The 17,554-nt window shown below is 53.1% G+C and overlaps 2 protein-coding genes across 2 annotated transcripts in view; both read left to right on the forward strand.

Moving 5' to 3' along the window:
* Positions 1-1,400: 1,400 nt before the first annotated feature.
* HBEGF (heparin binding EGF like growth factor) lies at positions 1,401-8,196 on the forward strand. Its single transcript, XM_030503833.1, has 6 exons — positions 1,401-1,558; positions 1,915-2,085; positions 4,182-4,359; positions 6,294-6,449; positions 6,562-6,654; positions 7,703-8,196. Exons 1-5 carry the CDS (start codon positions 1,516-1,518, stop codon positions 6,632-6,634), a joined length of 621 nt encoding a protein of 206 aa, XP_030359693.1. The 5' UTR covers positions 1,401-1,515; the 3' UTR covers positions 6,635-6,654; positions 7,703-8,196.
* A 1,808-nt stretch (positions 8,197-10,004) lies between these two features.
* Positions 10,005-17,554, forward strand: part of PFDN1 (prefoldin subunit 1) — a 32,338-nt gene continuing 24,788 nt past the window's right edge. The window contains exons 1-2 of the mRNA XM_030503850.1: positions 10,005-10,257; positions 10,443-10,609. Coding sequence (XP_030359710.1) covers positions 10,225-10,257; positions 10,443-10,609 — 200 coding nt within the window. The 5' untranslated portion in view covers positions 10,005-10,224. The remainder of the gene's footprint in view (positions 10,258-10,442; positions 10,610-17,554) is intronic.

The raw sequence follows: 17,554 nt of genomic DNA on the forward strand, positions 1-17,554 counted from the left end.
CCATGCTGCCGGGCTGTTTGCTCTGAGGGTATCCAAACCTTCCCGGGAGTCCATCTGCCTCTCCCTCCCATGAGGCTGTAACAGCACGGGATGTGCATGGCTGGCAGTGGGGTGCAGCAGGAGGGCTGTGAGAGGCAGAGGGAGCAGGCAGCAGGATCCAGGCAGGAATGGCAGCTGGCACCCCTTCCCTTGCCAGATGCCAGCCCTCTGTGCCAACATCCACCCGGGTGCTGACGTGAGCTGGTGCCTCCCTCTCCCAAGGTGCCAGGTCAGGCGCAAACGCTGCTGGTGCCACTGGCAGGGGAAAAATCCCATCCCCATGCGGGGACCTTCTTGGGAGCCACAGCATGGGGCTCCCCAGGGACACAGCCCCTCGGCCAGGCCACCCTGACCCCCCTTGCTCTGCTGCCAGTCTGTCGGGCTGCTGATCGCCGGAGGAGGTGGAAGGAAAAACATCCAGCAAACAATTGCAAAAGTCAAGTCTGAGCAAGAAGGAGGGTGTGAGCAGGGGGGTGGCCAAATCCGGTGGTATTCCTTGGAGACGCCAACAACAATGGCAGCAATATTTAATCATGCCTTGCTGAACCTGAACCGGCAGCAGGAGTCCCGACTTTGAGGAATCAGCCAAGGGGCCGCGGCTGACCCGATGCGAGCTGGGATGAGACCCTGCACTCACCCAGGGCTGGAGTCAGTGGTGTTCTTTGGCCTGGGCTGAGGATGAGGATGAGCACAAGAAGCTGTGGCCATAGCAGAGAATGGGGCAGAGAAGCTCTGGCAGCCCCTAAACACCATGGCCACAGGCTGGGATGGAGGAGACAAGGACAGTGGCTGACCAGGAGAGTTTTGTAAGATGAAGCAGTGACGGAAGCAGTCAGGCTCTCCATTGAGACACAAAGGTGGCCTTGTGGACAAAAAGCATCTCTGCCACCGGCATCCTCTTCATCAGCACACAGGGAGGCACACGGCTGGAGTCTGTCCCCTGTCAGGGTGTCACCCCACCAACAAGGTTTTAGCTCTGACCATGGGACCCTGCCTCTTGCCTGATGCTCTTCTTGCGGGGTCCCTTCTCCTTCCCAAAGTCCCCCAGCCCACCTTTGGGTCCCACCGGGCAGCGGGCGCACAGTGCACTCACTGTGACCCCCCCTTCTTCCCCTGCCAGTCAATGAAGCGCCCAACCCGCTGCCCCTGAGGCACCTCCTGCCCCGCACAGCCCAGCCCTCAGCGCAGACCCAAGGGGGTCAGCGGCTCCGCGGGATCCCCACGCTGGGGACGCGGCGGGGCCGGTGCCGGTGCGGGAGTGGATGATGCTCCCCCGCTCCGGACCCCCCCGCGGCGGCCGGGGAAGCCCTTCCCGGGGGTGGGACCACGGAAAGCCCCGCCCTTCCCCCCGTCCCCCCCCGCCCCGCCGACTTCTACCCGCCGCGGGGCCGCGCCGCCGGAGAGCGGCTGCCGGTGCCGGCCCGAGCGGAGCAGAGTGGACCTGCGGCAGTGCCGGGACGAAAGCGCCCGCGGGCCATGGACGGGCGGGCAGTGCTGATCCACGCGCTGCTAGCGGCAGGTACAGACACGAGTGGCGGGGTCCCGGGCACGGGTTGAGGCGTTCCGGGCATGGGCAGCGTGGCCCCGGGTAAGGGGTCCCGGTACCAGGCATGGGCCACGCAGCCCCAGTACCGGACGTGCTGGGGAGGACGGTCGTGTGAGGCGCGGTCCCGTCCTGGGTTGGCGGGTCCCGGGCACAGGCAGCGTGGCCCCAGCGCCGGACACGTGTCGGCGGGGAGTCCTGCGCTACGCGGGCAGGTCTCCGGTCCCGCGTGGGAGTTCCTGGTCCCGGGCAGCGCGGCCACGGTCCCGGTCGCGGGTGGGGGGTCCCGGGCACGGCCATCCTGTCCCGACTGACCGCGCTCCCTCCCGCAGTGTGCTCGGCGGCGGCGGGCGGGCTGGGCCGGGACGAGCTACACAACGAAGTGCTGCACAAGGGCGGCGGAGAAGCGCCGGTCCCGGCTACGGCTCCGCTGCTCGGCGGTAGCCCGGAGAAAGAGGGCGGTGGAGCGGCCTCGGGGGACGAGCTCAGCGAGCTGCCGAGAGGTACGGGCGGGCGGGGATGGGGAGCGGGGCGGTGGGTCCTGGGGAGCGGCGGGCGGGCGCTTGGACGGGCAACTGGGCTCCGACAGCTCCTCGCCTTGTGCCGGTGCTGTGGATGTACCCGAGCTCCCTCGGCACAGGGGTCCCGAGGGTTCCTGGTCCCACAGCTCCGCGGCAGACGAGGGGCACGGCAGCCCCTGCGCAGCCCCGTGGGCCAGCGCTGCCTCTTCGGTGGTGTCCGCGGTGGGGACCGCGGTGACTCACCCGCCGCCCACACCGGGCTGCTCCTCATACCGGGGCAGGGCCGGGCAGCGGCGGATCCGGCGCGGGGATCGGTCGCTCCGTTCTGCTCGCCGGGCACTCGCTTGGCTGCTCTGCCCCAGCCCGGACCGAGAGTGCCGCAGGCACGACGGGGCGGCCCGTCACAGGCTGATCTGGGTGACCTGTACCTGTGCCTCGCACATGTGATATGCTGAGACCAGTGACCTGGCGCCAGCGGGAGCAGCCTCTGCCCCACACAGTTTGTTCTCCCTTCCCACCCACCCCCCCTTTTTTTTCTCCCCACGTTTTTCTTTGCTTTCTGGCTGTTCCATCAGACTGTGACAAAATCCCCTGCAAAGCCAAGCTGACCCCCTCACATCCAAGGGAATGCAGCCCTCTGAGAAAGAGTGTTAGCCCTCGTGCTGGGAGGAGATGCTGCAGCATGCTCCTATGTGCATCCCCCTGAGGAGCAAGGGATGTTGGAGGTGTAATTCAGGCTGACCCTGGTCTGTGGGACAGGCTGTGGGCATGGAGGATGTCTGGTTACAGAGGCTGCAGCCGCTTGGAGCGCTTTTTTGATGTCTTTAGCTGAGTTATGGTCCGAAAAATCTGCCTTTTGTGTCGAAAGCACCTTCCTCTGTACCATGGCCCCCAGGATGTCTAAGCAGGCGGAGAGCAGCAGCATTTCCCTGCCCACCTGGGCTGGACCAGTTTTCCTACCAGCAAGGTCTTCCATGTCTTCTCTGACTGTTCTAAGGGACAGACCCTGGGGTGCTTAGAGTGGAGGTGGCTTGGAGGGGGTCAGCAGCGCTGTGTGTCTGCTGAGATAACCTCCAGGAGAGGGGATGCGGCCTCACCCGGATCCAGAGGTTTCTCCAAGCCACAAGTTTCCTGGAGTATCAGTTTTCTCCAGGCATAATCTCGAGGATGTCGAAACCAAGAAATAACTTTGCTAGGTGTGCAGCCGTGTGCTCCAGCACCCGGTTACGTCAGGAGGTGGCTGAGGAGTAACTGGGCAGGTTACAACTTGCTGGCTGGACTCAGCCATCCTTTCCCCATGAACTCTCAGTTCATGCTTCCCCGGGCTCACTGGAGTTGAGTGCTATGGTTCGGGGGGAGCCCAAAAGTCAATCCTGGAGTATGAATGCTCTCCAGCATCTTGGCACCTTGTGAGACCAAGCTGGGGGCTGATTTTTTGGGCACATCCTAAGAACTATTCCAGTAATGTTGCTTGTTTTGGTCCATGTCCATGTGAGGAGTTTGGCACTCTGGTCCCCACCAACCCAGCAGGGAGCTGACCTTGCACCAAAAGCTACCGGTCCCTGCACTGCAATTAAAACATACCTTTGTCATTCCTGGGAATGCTGCCCTTGCCATCTCTTTGGCTCTGCAAAACCAAAACTTAAGCAAGACTTGCTCTCTTAATCCCGCTCTGGGTGTGCAAGGCATCCTTGTAACCACAGGAAGGAGAGTCCATTAGAGCCATGAATAGGGTCTTACAAAAGACTGCGCTCATCGGGGAAATAAAAGCCAGATAAAGGGGCAATTATCAATTTTCTATGTTCAGTGGAAACTGGTGCACATAATAGCAACATTTGAGATACATAAAGCTCTGTTCCCCCTACCCCGAGCCCGATTCCTTTATTTCCTTGAGAATTGTTCTTATGAATCGGAAAGGCCATGATATTTGGAAAGAAAACTCTCTGCTCGGGGGCAGACCGCTGCACAAAGGGCTGTGGGAGCGCCAGGGCCGAGCTGGTTTGCTGCTCTGCCTTCCCTTTGGCTGATACACGGAGGTGATCTGACCGCTGCTTTCTGCTTCCCAAATTGTTTTTCAGTTGCTTTCCTGTCGAAGCCTCAAGGCCTGGTTACTCCCAAGAAAAAAGGGAACGGGAATAAAAGAAGAAAAGGCAAAGGCCAGGGGAAGAAGAGAGACCCGTGCCTGCGGAAGTACAAGGATTTCTGTATTCACGGCGAATGCAAATACATCCGAGAGCTGGGAGCTCCCTCTTGCATGTGAGTTGCTGGCATGTGCGTGTGCCGGGGGAGCCTTAGTCACGGTTCCTTCAATTCTCCAGGCCAGGCAGAGGAAGAGCAGAGGAGATATTTTTAGTGCGTGTTCCATGTCCATGCAGGGACGGCTCTGACTTGGCCTCTTCCTTGTGCTTCTTGAGCAGTGTCCATCCCCCATCAAAATCCACCATGGACGTAGACCTAGCGTCCCCTGAGCCTTGGCTGAGCTGCTGCACAAGACCTGTGGCAGTGGGGGTCAGAGGATGGTGAGCAGGGGCTGGGGCCTTGTAGCCAGTCTTCTGCAGGTCTAGTTTGTGAGACCCCATCCTGACTGTGTAACCTTGTGTCCTGCTGCCCCTCACTGGTGCCAGCCCTGGCTGAGAGCTCAGGATCCCCTGTGCCTGTCAGGACGTACTGCTGCAGGCAGGAAGAGCATCTCTGCCATGGCACCAGCAAGGGTTGGAGGTAGAACCTCTGGGGACAGTCTGCCAAAGGCATGGCCAAACTGTCCCTTAGTCCTGATGGACAGAGCTGTGTATCCCCATCCCCTGCCACCTCTTTGGGGTGCAGGTAGAGAGCAGGGACTAGGCAAGGCAAGCAGAGAAGGTGTTTGCCTGCTGCCGTGAAGGACCCATTGCTGCTGTGGGAAATAGCCAGGTTTGATCCCCACTGATGTGGGTAGGAATTAAGCTGGCAGATACGTAAGAGGCTTTGTTCTTTGCTATCAATCCTCTGAGCCACCCAGCCCTGCGCCTGGAGCCCAGGGAAGATAATAGCTCCCTGGCTTATGGTGCCCACAAGATGTTGTGCCCTGCAATCCGCAGGGATCAGGCTCCGCATAGCTCCTTGAACCGCTTAGTTTCTCTCTGCCTGAAAGGTGTCATGAAGCTGGGCCCTTGCACAGGGGGTTCGGGACTGCCAGCAAGAGGAGATCTCTGCTCGCTCAGCTTGGGCTGGGGACCCAGGGCGATGTGAGGTGCAGCACCCCCTGCCCCTGCCTGGGATGGTGTCCCTTCCCAGATCCCTGGGACTGGGAGAGGACCTGGGAATGCAGGGAAGCTGCAGGGGTCGGCTGGGGTTTTCCGGCCTGGTGGCCCATCCCTGGATGACATGTCTCCAGAGCCACCATGGTTTTTAGGAACAGAGACCAGTCCCCTCTGAGAATGAGGCCTGACATTGGCTGGTGTCACTTGGCAGCTGGCTGCCCGTGCCGCAGGGTCTCCTGGATCATTGCTTCCTTGGTGAGGATGGTGCCAGGCTGGGTCCTGCACATCTGCCTTGTGCCCAGCCCCGCTGCTGTGGCTGGGAGGTGACGTGGTGTGTGGTGGTGTTGTGAGCCAGGCTGGAGGGTTGTGCTCAGACCCTGTCTTGGAGATAAGCTTGAGGGGCAGTGGCAGCAGATATAGAGATATCTATATCTGGTCGCATCAGCGCGCTTGGACTCCCAGGCAGGGTTGGCGGCTCCAGCTCTGCTGGGGACTGTTATTTCTGTTCTATGAGTAACCTCCTGAGTCTGCAGGGAGGTGGCACCTCTCTGGCTGGCAGGGTGTGCAGGGACATCCTGCTCCGAGGGAAGCTCTGAGCTCTGGTTTGGCTGCCTCTCTGCTCCCTTGTATGGGACTTCCTGCTTCCAAAGGTAGCCTGGGCAGCCTGGCTCTGCCTTGGGATGACTGGGAGGACCACAGACCCTGGTGGATTCTACTGTGGGGAGTTCAACCTTTCTAGGAATCTTCATGTGGTGCTTGGGGCAGGAGAAAAGTTACCAGTACTGGGGAGGTGATGGTGACACCAGAACTCCCAGCTCGGACCAGGGGGAATGGGTAGGGTGCTGGCTAGGGCTGAGCAAAGAGGTAGCTCCTTTCCATAGGGGTGTGAGGCACCCAATGACTTTCTGTGCTTGGTGACCACCAACCTTTAAAACTGTTCTTTTCCCCCAGATGCCAGCCAGGATATCACGGAGAGAGATGCCATGGCCTCTCGCTGCCTGTAGAGCACCCCCCCAGTGCATACGACCACACCACAGCATTGGCTGTCGTTGCTGTTGTCCTCTCCTCCCTCTGTCTCATCATCATTGCAGCCCTGCTGATGCTCAGGTGGGTGGGAGGGGGCTGAGCTGTTGGACCTGCATCCCTGGGAAGACCATATGGAGGTGAGGGTGGGAGGGACATCTCCATGACCTGAGTAACTCTTTGCTTGGCTTCACAGGTGTCACAAGAGGGGTGTCTACGATGTAGAGAGCGAAGAGAAAATCAAGCTGGGCATCACTGTGAATCACTGAGGATGCCGGGTGCTGGCAAGGTGAGCCCCTGGCTGGGCATGGGGCAGCGGTGGGGCTGGGGGGGGTCTGCTTGTTCCTGCTGGTTGTGACCACTGTGTGGATCCTGTGCCAGAGCCACGCAAGAGTGGAAGGCAGTCTGAGCCTGGAGAAGCAGTTTGCTGGATTAGCCTAAGAGCCTGGGCTGCTCTGTGGGGCTCTAGCCCTTCTCCCTCTCCTTCCTGCTCAAGCCCCTGCCCCCTGACATCTCTGGCCACTATCACCTCCTCCTTTCAAACCTTAAGTCCCTGCTTTGCCTTGTCTCTGCATGCTTTAGGGACATTTGACAGTGGGGAAGATGCTTCTGGGTTTTTTTTTTCCCACTCTGTTCTGCTCCCTCTCTGACCCTCTGAGTCACTTCCGCTCTTTAGATATTGCCTCTATTTTTATATATAGAAAAAACCCCTTCCTTTTCACTCCTACTCTGCTTATTACTTGCACTAGTGCAATGCCTTGCAGCTGGGCATGGGGATCTTGCTGCCAGCCCCATGTGACATTGCTCTGGCTGGGTGGTGGCCCCGTAGCTGGGTGCTGGACAGCTTACAGACTTCCTCTGCTCTGGTCCAAGCCCTGACGTTAGATGTGCCCATACAGATCACAGCTACTTCTCTTTTCTTACACAAAAAGGAAAAACTTTGTTCTTTGTGGGGATGAGGTAATGCCTTCAAAGAATTTCTGTGATGTCGGTAACAGCGCTGGGAGGTGGGAATTTTTTAGCTGTTTATCAGAGTTGAATTTTGGGGAAGGGGATTCAGCACAAGGCTTTTCATCACTGTCCCCTCTGCCCTGGGGATTATTGGCGTGGATGCGTCCAGGGGACAAAGTGTTGTGGTCCCTGGAAGGGCAGTGTGGTGAGATGCTTACCCACTGCTCCCCTGGCATCCTGGCTCCCATCCTGAGTCCAGCACTGCAAGGCAGCAAGTGGCTGCTGCAGGGGCTGCTGTGGGCTCTCCCAAGGTGGGATGGACACCTTCTCACCATGCAGAAACTGCCCAGGGCTGTGTTACGAGCTATCCTGCTGTTGTCTTGCAGGGGTCGGCACTAATGCACTTCTACCTCCTGGAAGAGGCGAGAGCCATGGAGCCAGTGCTGTTCCTGGGTGCTGGCTGGAGCAGTGGGACAGCGTCTGCTCCAGGGCTGATCCAGCAGCGGCGTCACTGCAGGGAGCTCCGTGGCCACCTCCAGAATGGAGCTCGGAGAGGTGCTCGCTGGCTGTGTGGAGCAGGAGGGACCGGCCAGCGGCAGCTCTCCATGTGCTGTGGTGCACGCCGAGAACAAGCTGTGAAAGGAGGAGAGCGGGCTCGGGGCTTGCTGCGATGCAGGAGGGGCGGGAGGGTAACAGCTATTTAACAAGAGACTTTTCATTTTAAATTATATATTTATTTTAGATAAACTGTACATAGTATTTATATTTATTGTAGGTCTGGCCCCTGCATCTTTCATGTAGGTCAAGATGACTGGATCAGACCTCCCTCATTTTTTAAGTGCGATGTAATATTCTAATAAATAACACTTTGTTACAAACACTTGGGTTGTTCATTTAATGATGGAGCTGGAAAGGAGTCAGACCTCTGAAGGCTAGTGGGGATCTGCAAACAGTGGCAGAGATCCTGAGTGCAGGGCAGGAGCTGCTTGTGCCATTCTGGGGTGCAACAGAGCAGTGTGGTACAAGGGGCTGGTGGCAGTGGCTGACCTGCAGCCACGCCAGGCCCATGTGTGTTTCTTTTACGTCTTTGACAGCAGATGCCCTGGGAGGGATGTGATGTCTGGGTGTCCACTCATCAAGCAGGTATAAGTGAAGCCCCTCTGGCCACTGGTTAATCCAAATGGGACTGATTCCTAGTTTTAAGCAGTTCCTGGGTGGCTGCAGGCTCTCGGGGCTGGGGTCTTTCGAGCAAGCATCATTTCAGATGGCGGTTCAGGACTGACTCCTGACTTTGCAGTAGAAATAACCACCAGGCCACTTCTTTCCTCTTCCCTGATCTTCCCCAGGAAGACCTGAGATCAGGGTGAGATGCTGGCTGTTGAAGCAGAGAAAGGACTTCCCCTGCAGGAAACCTGCTTTCATCCATCCCCTTTCCCTTCAGAAGATGTCAAGCTTTAGTTTTCAAAGGGGAGTGCTAAGCTACTGCTTTCCATTCCTGCTCCTACAGTGTGCACTAAAGTGTGAGCAGTGAGCAGCCTGCAGAGCTTTTTGGCCTAACTTAGCCAAAATTCAGCTCTGGTAAAGCCTGAAATAAGCTTTATGCCCACCGGAGGAAGGGTTGCTTGGGAAGTGAGCATGTAGGTTCATCCCTCTTGCACAGCTGGTAAGTTTTGCAATAGCAAAGTCTAGGACATGGGAATGCAGCAATACTTTGGCATTCCAGTGCTTCCTGAGATAGAAAGGCTAAAGTACATGGCTTGGGCAGGTTGGGAAGCAGGTGACTGACAACAGGCACCCTTTTGTGTTATCACCTGGGGAGTAAAAGCAGCTGCAGTGGCCTGAGCCTCGGAGCTGGGGAACCAAGTTGCTGCCTTTGAACCTTCATGCTATGGGAGTGCCAGTTTAATCAGAGACTCCAAACTTTGGCTTTTTCCAATGTCTATCAAGGAAATAATGTCACCAGCTGCTGTGCAGGAGACCATTCTGCTCCAGGGCATCTGACTGTGCCCCTACCTTGCTGTGCTGCTGCTGCTCCCCTTCCTGGAGCCACTCCTGCTCCAGCCCTGCTGCCTCCCAGCTGTTCACGGTGGCAGCTCTGCATGCCCAGGGCTCCACACCACCCCAGTGGGCATGGGAAGAGCTCCGCAGGCAGCTGGAGCTGCTGCCTGGTGCCCAGCTGCCCTCCTGCCCTGCAACGATGTGTGCTGGTCCACTTTGCTCCTCCACGGGCTAGGCTACCCACAGGTGGTAATTTAACGTGCCAAGAGATGGGAAACATGTTTTGGAGAAGTAGAGAGTGGGAAGCTGGTTGGATCCAAGGGCTGGCTCCTTCTGGATTGGGAAAGGCTGAGAATCCTATGGATGTTCTCTTCCTAGCTAAGGCAGGGATGAAGCCCATAGGGCAGCTCCCTGGTATGGCTGTGCTTGTGGCCATGAATAGGAGAACCTGGCTGGGGCGTGTGGAGCTCTGCCCTGCCCAGCATGCCCATGTACCGCAGGGCAGATCAGGCTGCTCGCTTCACCGTGTCTGCAGGAACGGGGTGCCAGGAAGGCGGCCTGCACCGCGCCGCTGCCTGCCCTGGGCAGGAGCTGCTGCCGCAGCGCCTGGCCGAGCTGAGTGCCGGTGGGGCTCCTGGCGAGGGCAGCGGGTGGCCTCCAGCAGCCCCAGCTCAGCAGCCTGGCCCTTCACCCCGCTCCGGGCACGGCACCAGCTGCAGCATTCCCTCACTCCGCGGTGCCAAGCCCGGTTGCTGCCTCGGACACTGACTCCACGCTGTGACCTCCGGCACCTCCCCTCGGCTCCCCCTCCTGCCCGCACCCAGCCCGGGGCACCCCGCTCCGCCCCGTCCATGCACAGCAGGACGCGCTGCCGGCGCTCCCCCCCGCGCAGGCGCTGTGCGCAGGCAAGATGGCAGCGCCCGTGGACCTGGAGCTGAAGAAGGTACGAGCCCGCCGCGGCGCTCAGCGGCTCCTCGCCGCGTTCTGCGCAGCGCCGGCCCGGGCGCCTTCTCCCCTGCGCACCAGGGCGCGTCCGGTCCCCGCTTCCCGGCTTCAGCCGCTCGGGGCCGGCGGGTCGCGGCCTGTGAGAGCCGCCCCTGATGGCCGCTGCTCTTTCCCCCTCCCCAGGCTTTCACGGAGCTGCAGGCGAAGGTGATAGACACGCAGCAGAAGGTGAAGCTGGCCGACATCCAGATCGAGCAGCTCACCAAGACGAAAAAGCACGCACACCTCACCGACACCGAGGTCATGATGCTGGTGGACGAGACCCGCATGTACGAGGGCGTGGGGCGGATGTGAGTACCTGTGCCTGTGGCTCCCTCCTGTGCCGGGAGCGGCTGCTCGGGCGGACCCGGTTCTGCGGTGGAGCGGGGTGTTGGTTACAGCCCTGTGTGCAGGGACACCCTAGTCTCTGCGTGTAAGAGGCCTCTAGGCTGCTGCTTGGGCAGCTCTTCCCTTTGCAAAGAACACCCCAGGTTTTTCTCAGTGTGTTCATTTGTGTCATTTTTCTCTGTCTTTCATTTTCAATTCCAGCAATCTGCCAGGGAATGCAGCAGGATTTACTGGGGTTTAGCTCTTGGGGTTAGCTCTTGGGGCTGCCTCCAAAGAGGACTGTTATAAATGTTACTGGGTTTGTGTGGGTTGGCTTAGCAGGCTCTGCTCCTGGCCATGATGATCTTGTCTGGCACCTCTGGCAAGTTTGTAACCTACACTAGCAGAGCAACATTCTAATGAAAACCAGCATTGGTGAGAAGGCTTTCAGAGATCTGTCCAGCTTCAGTCATTTCCAATGTAGCTTACATCAGACTCCTTGAAAAAAGATTGCGCACAGTTCATGTGCTGAGAACTTTGCTTGCAGAAATGGTCTACAGAAATTCCCTTTGCAGTATCATCCAGAGAATGGATCTAATGGGTGTTGCCTGGATTTTTTTATACCCTTGGAAGTGAGCATAAAGCTCCTCTGGGTAGTCCCTCAGAAAAATGTGTTTCTATGTGTTGTATGACTGTCAAGAGAAACACCTTCGACTAGAAGTAACGTGTTTTGATTAATTTCCATAGTATACTTATGTTTGACAACATCAACCTCTGATAGAAGACCCTACAAAGTGGTTTCACATCTGAGACACAAGCTTATTTGGTAAATATCACACTGGGTTTCTGCCTTTCTGATTGGAGAGTACTGTGATTATTCTCATGAGTTGGGTAACATTGATGACTCTGCTCAGCTCGGGATGTGGTTTTGCGAAACTAAATCTGCTCTGACTGCTGCCAGAAGGGGTGATGGTATCGACCTCTTCCCCACCCTCTGTTTACTCCACCTTCTTGTGTCAAAGTGGGTGATCGCAGGGCAGAGCAGTGAGCCAAGTCAGACCACAAGTGCCCTGATCCATCAAACCATGCAATCTCCAGATAGAGCTGTAGGGAGGTGGCAGGACTGGGCAGCCAGACTAGTCTGTAGCTTGTCCTTTGCTGCGAGTTGTCAGATGGAGTTGTCCCCAGGCTAATGGAGCTGTTTGGAGTGACAGAGCCCATTTCTTGGCTCCTAGTAAATACATTTTTCCCATGCAGGTGAATTAAATGTGGGGTTTGTGTGGGGATGCTGGTGACTGGTACATAAAGAGGAGATAGATTTTGGTCCATTGCAAGAGGTGACTGATTTGACCCGGGCAGGCTGTGGGCGTAGGAAACAGTCATATTTGGAGTAGTCATGAGACGACTCATAAGGGTTTTTTTTCTGTTTGGTTTTGTCACAGAGCAGACAAAGAGTAGAAGATAATTATGGAGTCAATGATTTTTTTTTAAACCTATTTCAAAATCCAAAAGTACAAAATCCAAAAAAATACAAATCCAGAATCTCCTGTTTGGAGGATTCCCTCAAGATACCTTAAAAAGGAGTGTATTATCTTAAAATGATCCTGCTTGTGAGTCAGATGTGGATTGCGGATGGTGTTTCAGTGCTGGCTAAAATGCATTGTCCTGCTTCCTGCTTCTGCCTCTCACTTAGGAATAAGAGATGCTTACCTTCTTTGTGCCCTAAACAATTTACTTTCTCTGTACTTCTTCCTTTGTTCACCTTTCCATGACCAGGCAGGTGGCTTAGGCAGCTCTCGCTCATCCGGGATGGCAGAGGCACCATCAGAAAAAATATTTGCATTATGATAGTGTTCAAAAGCTTTTCATGGGCCTTGTTGTACTAGTTGCTATGCAAATATAGATGAAGAGAGTGTTCTTCCTCTGATACTACTCATTGATGTGGTATTTCTGTGAGCTCTGCCTGTTCTGTGCCATGGGGCTGAAGGCTGCGTTGCCAATTGGCAGCAATGCTCTGGTATGAGCCATGTCACTCCCTAGTGTGGAGAACAGGCATCAGGGACACAAGGTTCTTCCTGGAGCCCACTCCAACTATTAACAGAGCATTCATTGCTGAAATCTGGGCTAGCAAAGCAGGCTAAAGCAGCTCTTGGGCAGGAGTTAAAATAAGGGCAGTCTGGTATCTTGTGTTCCACTGAAGACCAGAGGAGGTGGTCATTATGGTTCTTCTGGACATACAAGACATGTTCTATGAAGTGGAATTGCAGAGTTTTTAATTTGTTGGCTTCATTGGCTTGCATAGATGTGGGGATTCATCTGCAAAGGGATATTTATGACATCTCAATTTCTTTTACCTAGTGTAGCATGTAAAGGTTAGAGCTCTAGTGGGCTTCAGTTATCCAGAAAGGGTGGAGCTCTGCATCAGTGTTAACTCTGTCAGTGCTTTTCTGACAGCTTGCTTGAATAGCTCCATTCTTTGAAATAAGTTTTGTGCTTCTATTTCTGTGCTCAACTTTTTTGTTTTCCTTCTCTTTTTTTCTTCTTTAACCCATTTAACTTGCTACTTAGACTTTGGCTTCTGATAGAGCTGCTCTGTTTCTTCTTGAGTTTTGGTGGTTTGGGGTGTGTGCGGGTGCTAGTACATACACTTCTGTAGGATGAGATACTCCAGGCCTTCGTGGAATTTGAAGGCTTGAGAAACTATGGTGATGTGCATCCTGGGAGGAAGTCTGCCTAGTTCAGTACTTCTGCACTTCTTGGAAAGCAGTTGTGTGGTTTTTGTTCTTGGAACCCCTATCTTGAGCCTCTTTCCTTTCCCAGAGGCTTTCCGAGCACTGCTGGTGAATGTGAAAGTCCACTTGTTGTTCCTCAATTTGGTGTCTCTTGGAGTGGTTTTGGTCTTTTTTGTTAATATTGTAGAGGGTTTAATATTGTAGTGGGTATAACATGCAGAGGCCTTACTGGCCTCCACATGTGGGGCTCATTTTACTTTTGCTATAGCTATTTTTGGTTTGACATGAGAAATGTCAGTGCCACATAGTATGAGATGATGAATTGCTGTGTACTGTACGTATCCGTGAGGCTGGGATATCATCTGAGTGGTGGCATCTTGCCAAATACATTTCAATTCTGTTACTTCATACTCTTTTGAAAGGCCTGTTACGTAGCCTGAGACACTACCACTATGCTGGACTTCTGCTTAAGCTATTTGTGAACTGATATCATCATCTTGCTTTCAGAGCTATGCTGCAAGTTTAAGCTTCAGAATTCTGTCTGAATATTTCAGACCTTTCCCTTTACATTCTTTTAACCCATAACCTGGACATGATCCTTATTTACAGAAGAAAAATGTCTGGCACTCGTGCTAGGCACAGTGGGGAGCACACTGCAGTTGAGATAGTCAGTTTTGGTTTGATATTGCTTCATCATCAGTTTACTTCTACAACAGATGGGAGAACACTTGAAAAATAAAGCGTAAGAAAACAAAAATCAAGCAAATACTGTAGCACAACTTTATGTTCAAGGTTTTCTGCAAGTATAGTATATTATTACAGCTATTACAGTCCCTATAAAATGACTTTGTGCAAGTGTAGTATTCTATGGGGACAGCTGTAATAATATGATTTTGACTTTCTTTTTAAGGGCAGTTCAGATTTTTGGTGGCTGAACCATGTACAAGTGAAACCCAAGAGAGGATTAAATATTCTTGATTGTTCCTGGGATTTAAGTGCATTCCTGCTTTTACTGTACTTCTGGTTTTGTTTGAAAAGGAGCCATTATAAATCCCTGTAAGCTCTTTCTGAACCCTTGAAGATAGCACTCGCTACCTGACATTGCTTGGTGCAGCCACAGTAGCTGCATTTTTACTGTTAGTGTGTGTGCGAGATGGATGGTATTCCATCCCAGCAGCATGGATCACTTAGGATATGGTAGCTGTGCTGTGGTTCCTGCTTGCATTTCAGAAACCTCCCAAGGAACTGAAGGACACTCAAGGCTTAATCTTTATGGATCAGTTACTAACTATAGGCTGCTCTGTGAAATCGGAGCAGTTTCTCTATCGCCATCTCCTTGGGCAAGGCTCTGTGCAGAGCTCAGTGCTGAAGCCCAGCTGCTGAGCACTCGACAGGTGTTGAAGTACTTAAATGAATCCCAGGGACAAGCACGTTGCCATCAGCCTCTGCTCAATATGTAGTTTATAAACTTGAAGCTTCTCTATCTAGATGTTGGAAAAGGGAAGATTTTAGTTCCCACAATACATATGGTGTGTGTAGGAAGTACAATCAGGCACCCAACTGCAAAGGAAACAAAATTTGTGTCCAGCTGTTTGACCACTGTATGTTGGTGTATGTTGAACAAGACCAGAGAGTTCCTTTCTCTACACATTTAATAAGGGTAGTGGTTCCACACGGGGAAGTGGTGGATTCCCCATGCTGGACAAACTCAGCTGTCAGGGTGCTGGAACATCTAGTCTAGGTCATGCTTTGCCTAGAAAGGTTGGACCAGATGATCCTTGAGGTCTCATCCAACCTGGGATTCTAGGATTCTATGAAGACAGGGGTGTTGGGAGATGGCGATGAGGACTCAAAGGCTATGTGGCATGATACATGTGCATAAGCCATAAGGTCTTCCATCACCCAGGAATTTATTTCAGATTTTTCTTGATTTTTGAGCTGCTCCCTTTTGCTGCAGCCTGAACGGTGTTCTTCACAGCGGGCCTGTAACAGTTTGCAAGATCTTCTTAGAGAGCTGTCAAAGCAAAAATCACAACGATGTACACAGGGGTAACACACACAAGGTGCCTTTGACTCGAGCAGTGAAGTAAGGGGCAGCAGTCAATTGTCATCCGGCTGATCACGAGTGTGAGAGGAACACAACTGTCAGAGGGATTCATGGTTAACTGCTGACAGTAGTGGGATACTGGGATTCTGGACTTCTGGCATCTGTTCTGGATGAGAAAGGAGCTTGTTCTCTTAGGCACAAGCTCTTTTTCCAACTTGACATCTTCTGATGTGTCTCAGACATGATCCTCTGCCCTTCCCCCACTTAGTTCTTGATCTTATTCCTTCTCATTTGTAATCTCCTGGTTATCTTGGTCCAGTTATAGCTCTCCTGCCCTGCTACTCTACATGATTTCTCCATGCAGTACTGAAACTTCAGAGGAGAAAAGACTTCCATGGTTTGCATGCAAGATGTATGTCTGCCCAGGGCTAGAAAACAGCTGCATTGCTTTAAAAAATCATCTTTATGCAGAGAACTGATGTGGAATGGATGCATCTGGTAAGTCAGTGTTTGTCAAATGTAGAAACAACAGGAAAAAAAAGGGCTTTACAATAAAAATAATAGTTAATTTAAAAAAATGTTTTACAAACACTGAAGTAGAATAGGAGGAAAGCAATCCTGTGGGGTGAGAGTGCTGCTTTACATGAGTTTAATACGGAGGCTCAAGAACCAAAGTGCTGAACTCAGGAATGCTACAGCCACTGTCTTGAGTTTTTACTTTTGTTTTCTTCAAAACTATTTGCTGAATTAACAGAAAACTATTTCTGAATTAACAGAGTGTTTCAGCTGGTTTAGGAAAAAAAAGGATTAAAAAATAAAAATAAATCCGGCTTTCTGAGGAGAAACTATTTCCCAAAACAACATCAGTCTTTTCAGTCCACAGATGCTGATTCCAAAAAGTTTGTTCTTACTGATTAGGAAACAACAGTGTGATTATTTTAGTGCAGCTAATTTAACTCCAGCATCCAGAAATATATCGGTATAGTGTTATGCTTGAATTCTTTTGACTCAGTTATCTTTACATCTACTTCTGTGGGGTTTGCTGCGTTGCTTTTTGATGCTTTGTTGTAGCAGGATTTGGGACGTGCAGAAGGCAAGGCTCTGCTATTTAACAATCACAAGCCAGTTATTGGGTTTTTCTCCTCACTTTGCATTTCGTAAAATGGTTTGGGTTGGAAAGGACCTTAAAGCTCATCCAGTTCCAACCCCCTGCCACAGGCAGGGACACCTTCCACGAGAGCAGATTGCTCCAAGCCCCTATGTCCAACCTGGCCTTGAACACTGCCAGGGATGGGGCAGCCACAGCTTCTCTGGGCACCCTGTGCCAGCACCTCAGCACCCTCACAGGGAAGAGCTTCTGCCTAAGAGCTCATCTCAATCTCCCCTCTGGCAGGTTAAAGCCATTCCCCTTGTCCTGTCCCTACAGGCCCTTGTCCAAAGCCCCTCTCCAGGTTTCCTGGAGCCCCTTTAGGCCCTGGAGCTGCTCTAAGGTCTCCCCTTCAGGAGCCTTCTCTTCTCCAGGCTGCCCCAGCCCAGCTCTCTCAGCCTGGCTCCAGAGCAGAGCTGCTCCAGCCCTCGCAGCAGCTCCGTCGCCTCCTCTGGACTTGCTCCAACACCTCCCTGTCCCTCTTGTCTTGTTGCCCCAGAGCTGGATCAGGATTGCAGGGGGGGTTCTCCCTAGAGCGCAGCAGAGGGGCAGAATCCTCTCCCTTGACCTGTTGCTCACTCTCTGGGGATGCAGCCCAGGACACGATTGCACTGTGTTCCCTGCATGGTTTGAATCTCCAATGTTACTCATTCCTGTATGATAGAGAGGGGGCGTTTGCTTGCCTATTATTTTGGTTTTTAATTCCGTTGATATCATTTGCACCTTCAAAAAGAATTGGTGATGTTCTTTAAAAGCAGACTACAGTGCTATTTTATTATTTTGGGTTGTGCTATATTTAATACACATTTAGAGGTATATTCCTGCTTTCTTTTTTTAAAGAACCAAGCATGAACAATGGTATAAATCTACTATCTAGTTAAGTGTCTGGCAATGCAGAAACTGCTGTTTGCAAGCTGTGTTACTATCTTGGCTTGAGGTAACATAATATGCTGCAGCTATTGACAGATCAAAAAAACCAGTGAAAACTCAATGTAAACATGGC

This window comes from Strigops habroptila, chromosome 12 (assembly GCF_004027225.2).
Source record: "Strigops habroptila isolate Jane chromosome 12, bStrHab1.2.pri, whole genome shotgun sequence".
NCBI lineage: Eukaryota > Metazoa > Chordata > Aves > Psittaciformes > Psittacidae > Strigops > Strigops habroptila.

Bases quoted from the DNA above. Each gene is read 5' to 3' on its own strand.
- HBEGF (XM_030503833.1), top strand. From the start codon at position 1,516: ATGGACGGGCGGGCAGTGCTGATCCACGCGCTGCTAGCGGCAG. The intron at 1,559-1,914 runs GTACAGACACGA...TCCCTCCCGCAG, and splicing joins CCACGCGCTGCTAGCGGCAG to TGTGCTCGGCGGCGGCGGGC. The intron at 4,360-6,293 runs GTGAGTTGCTGG...CTTTTCCCCCAG, and splicing joins CTGGGAGCTCCCTCTTGCAT to ATGCCAGCCAGGATATCACG.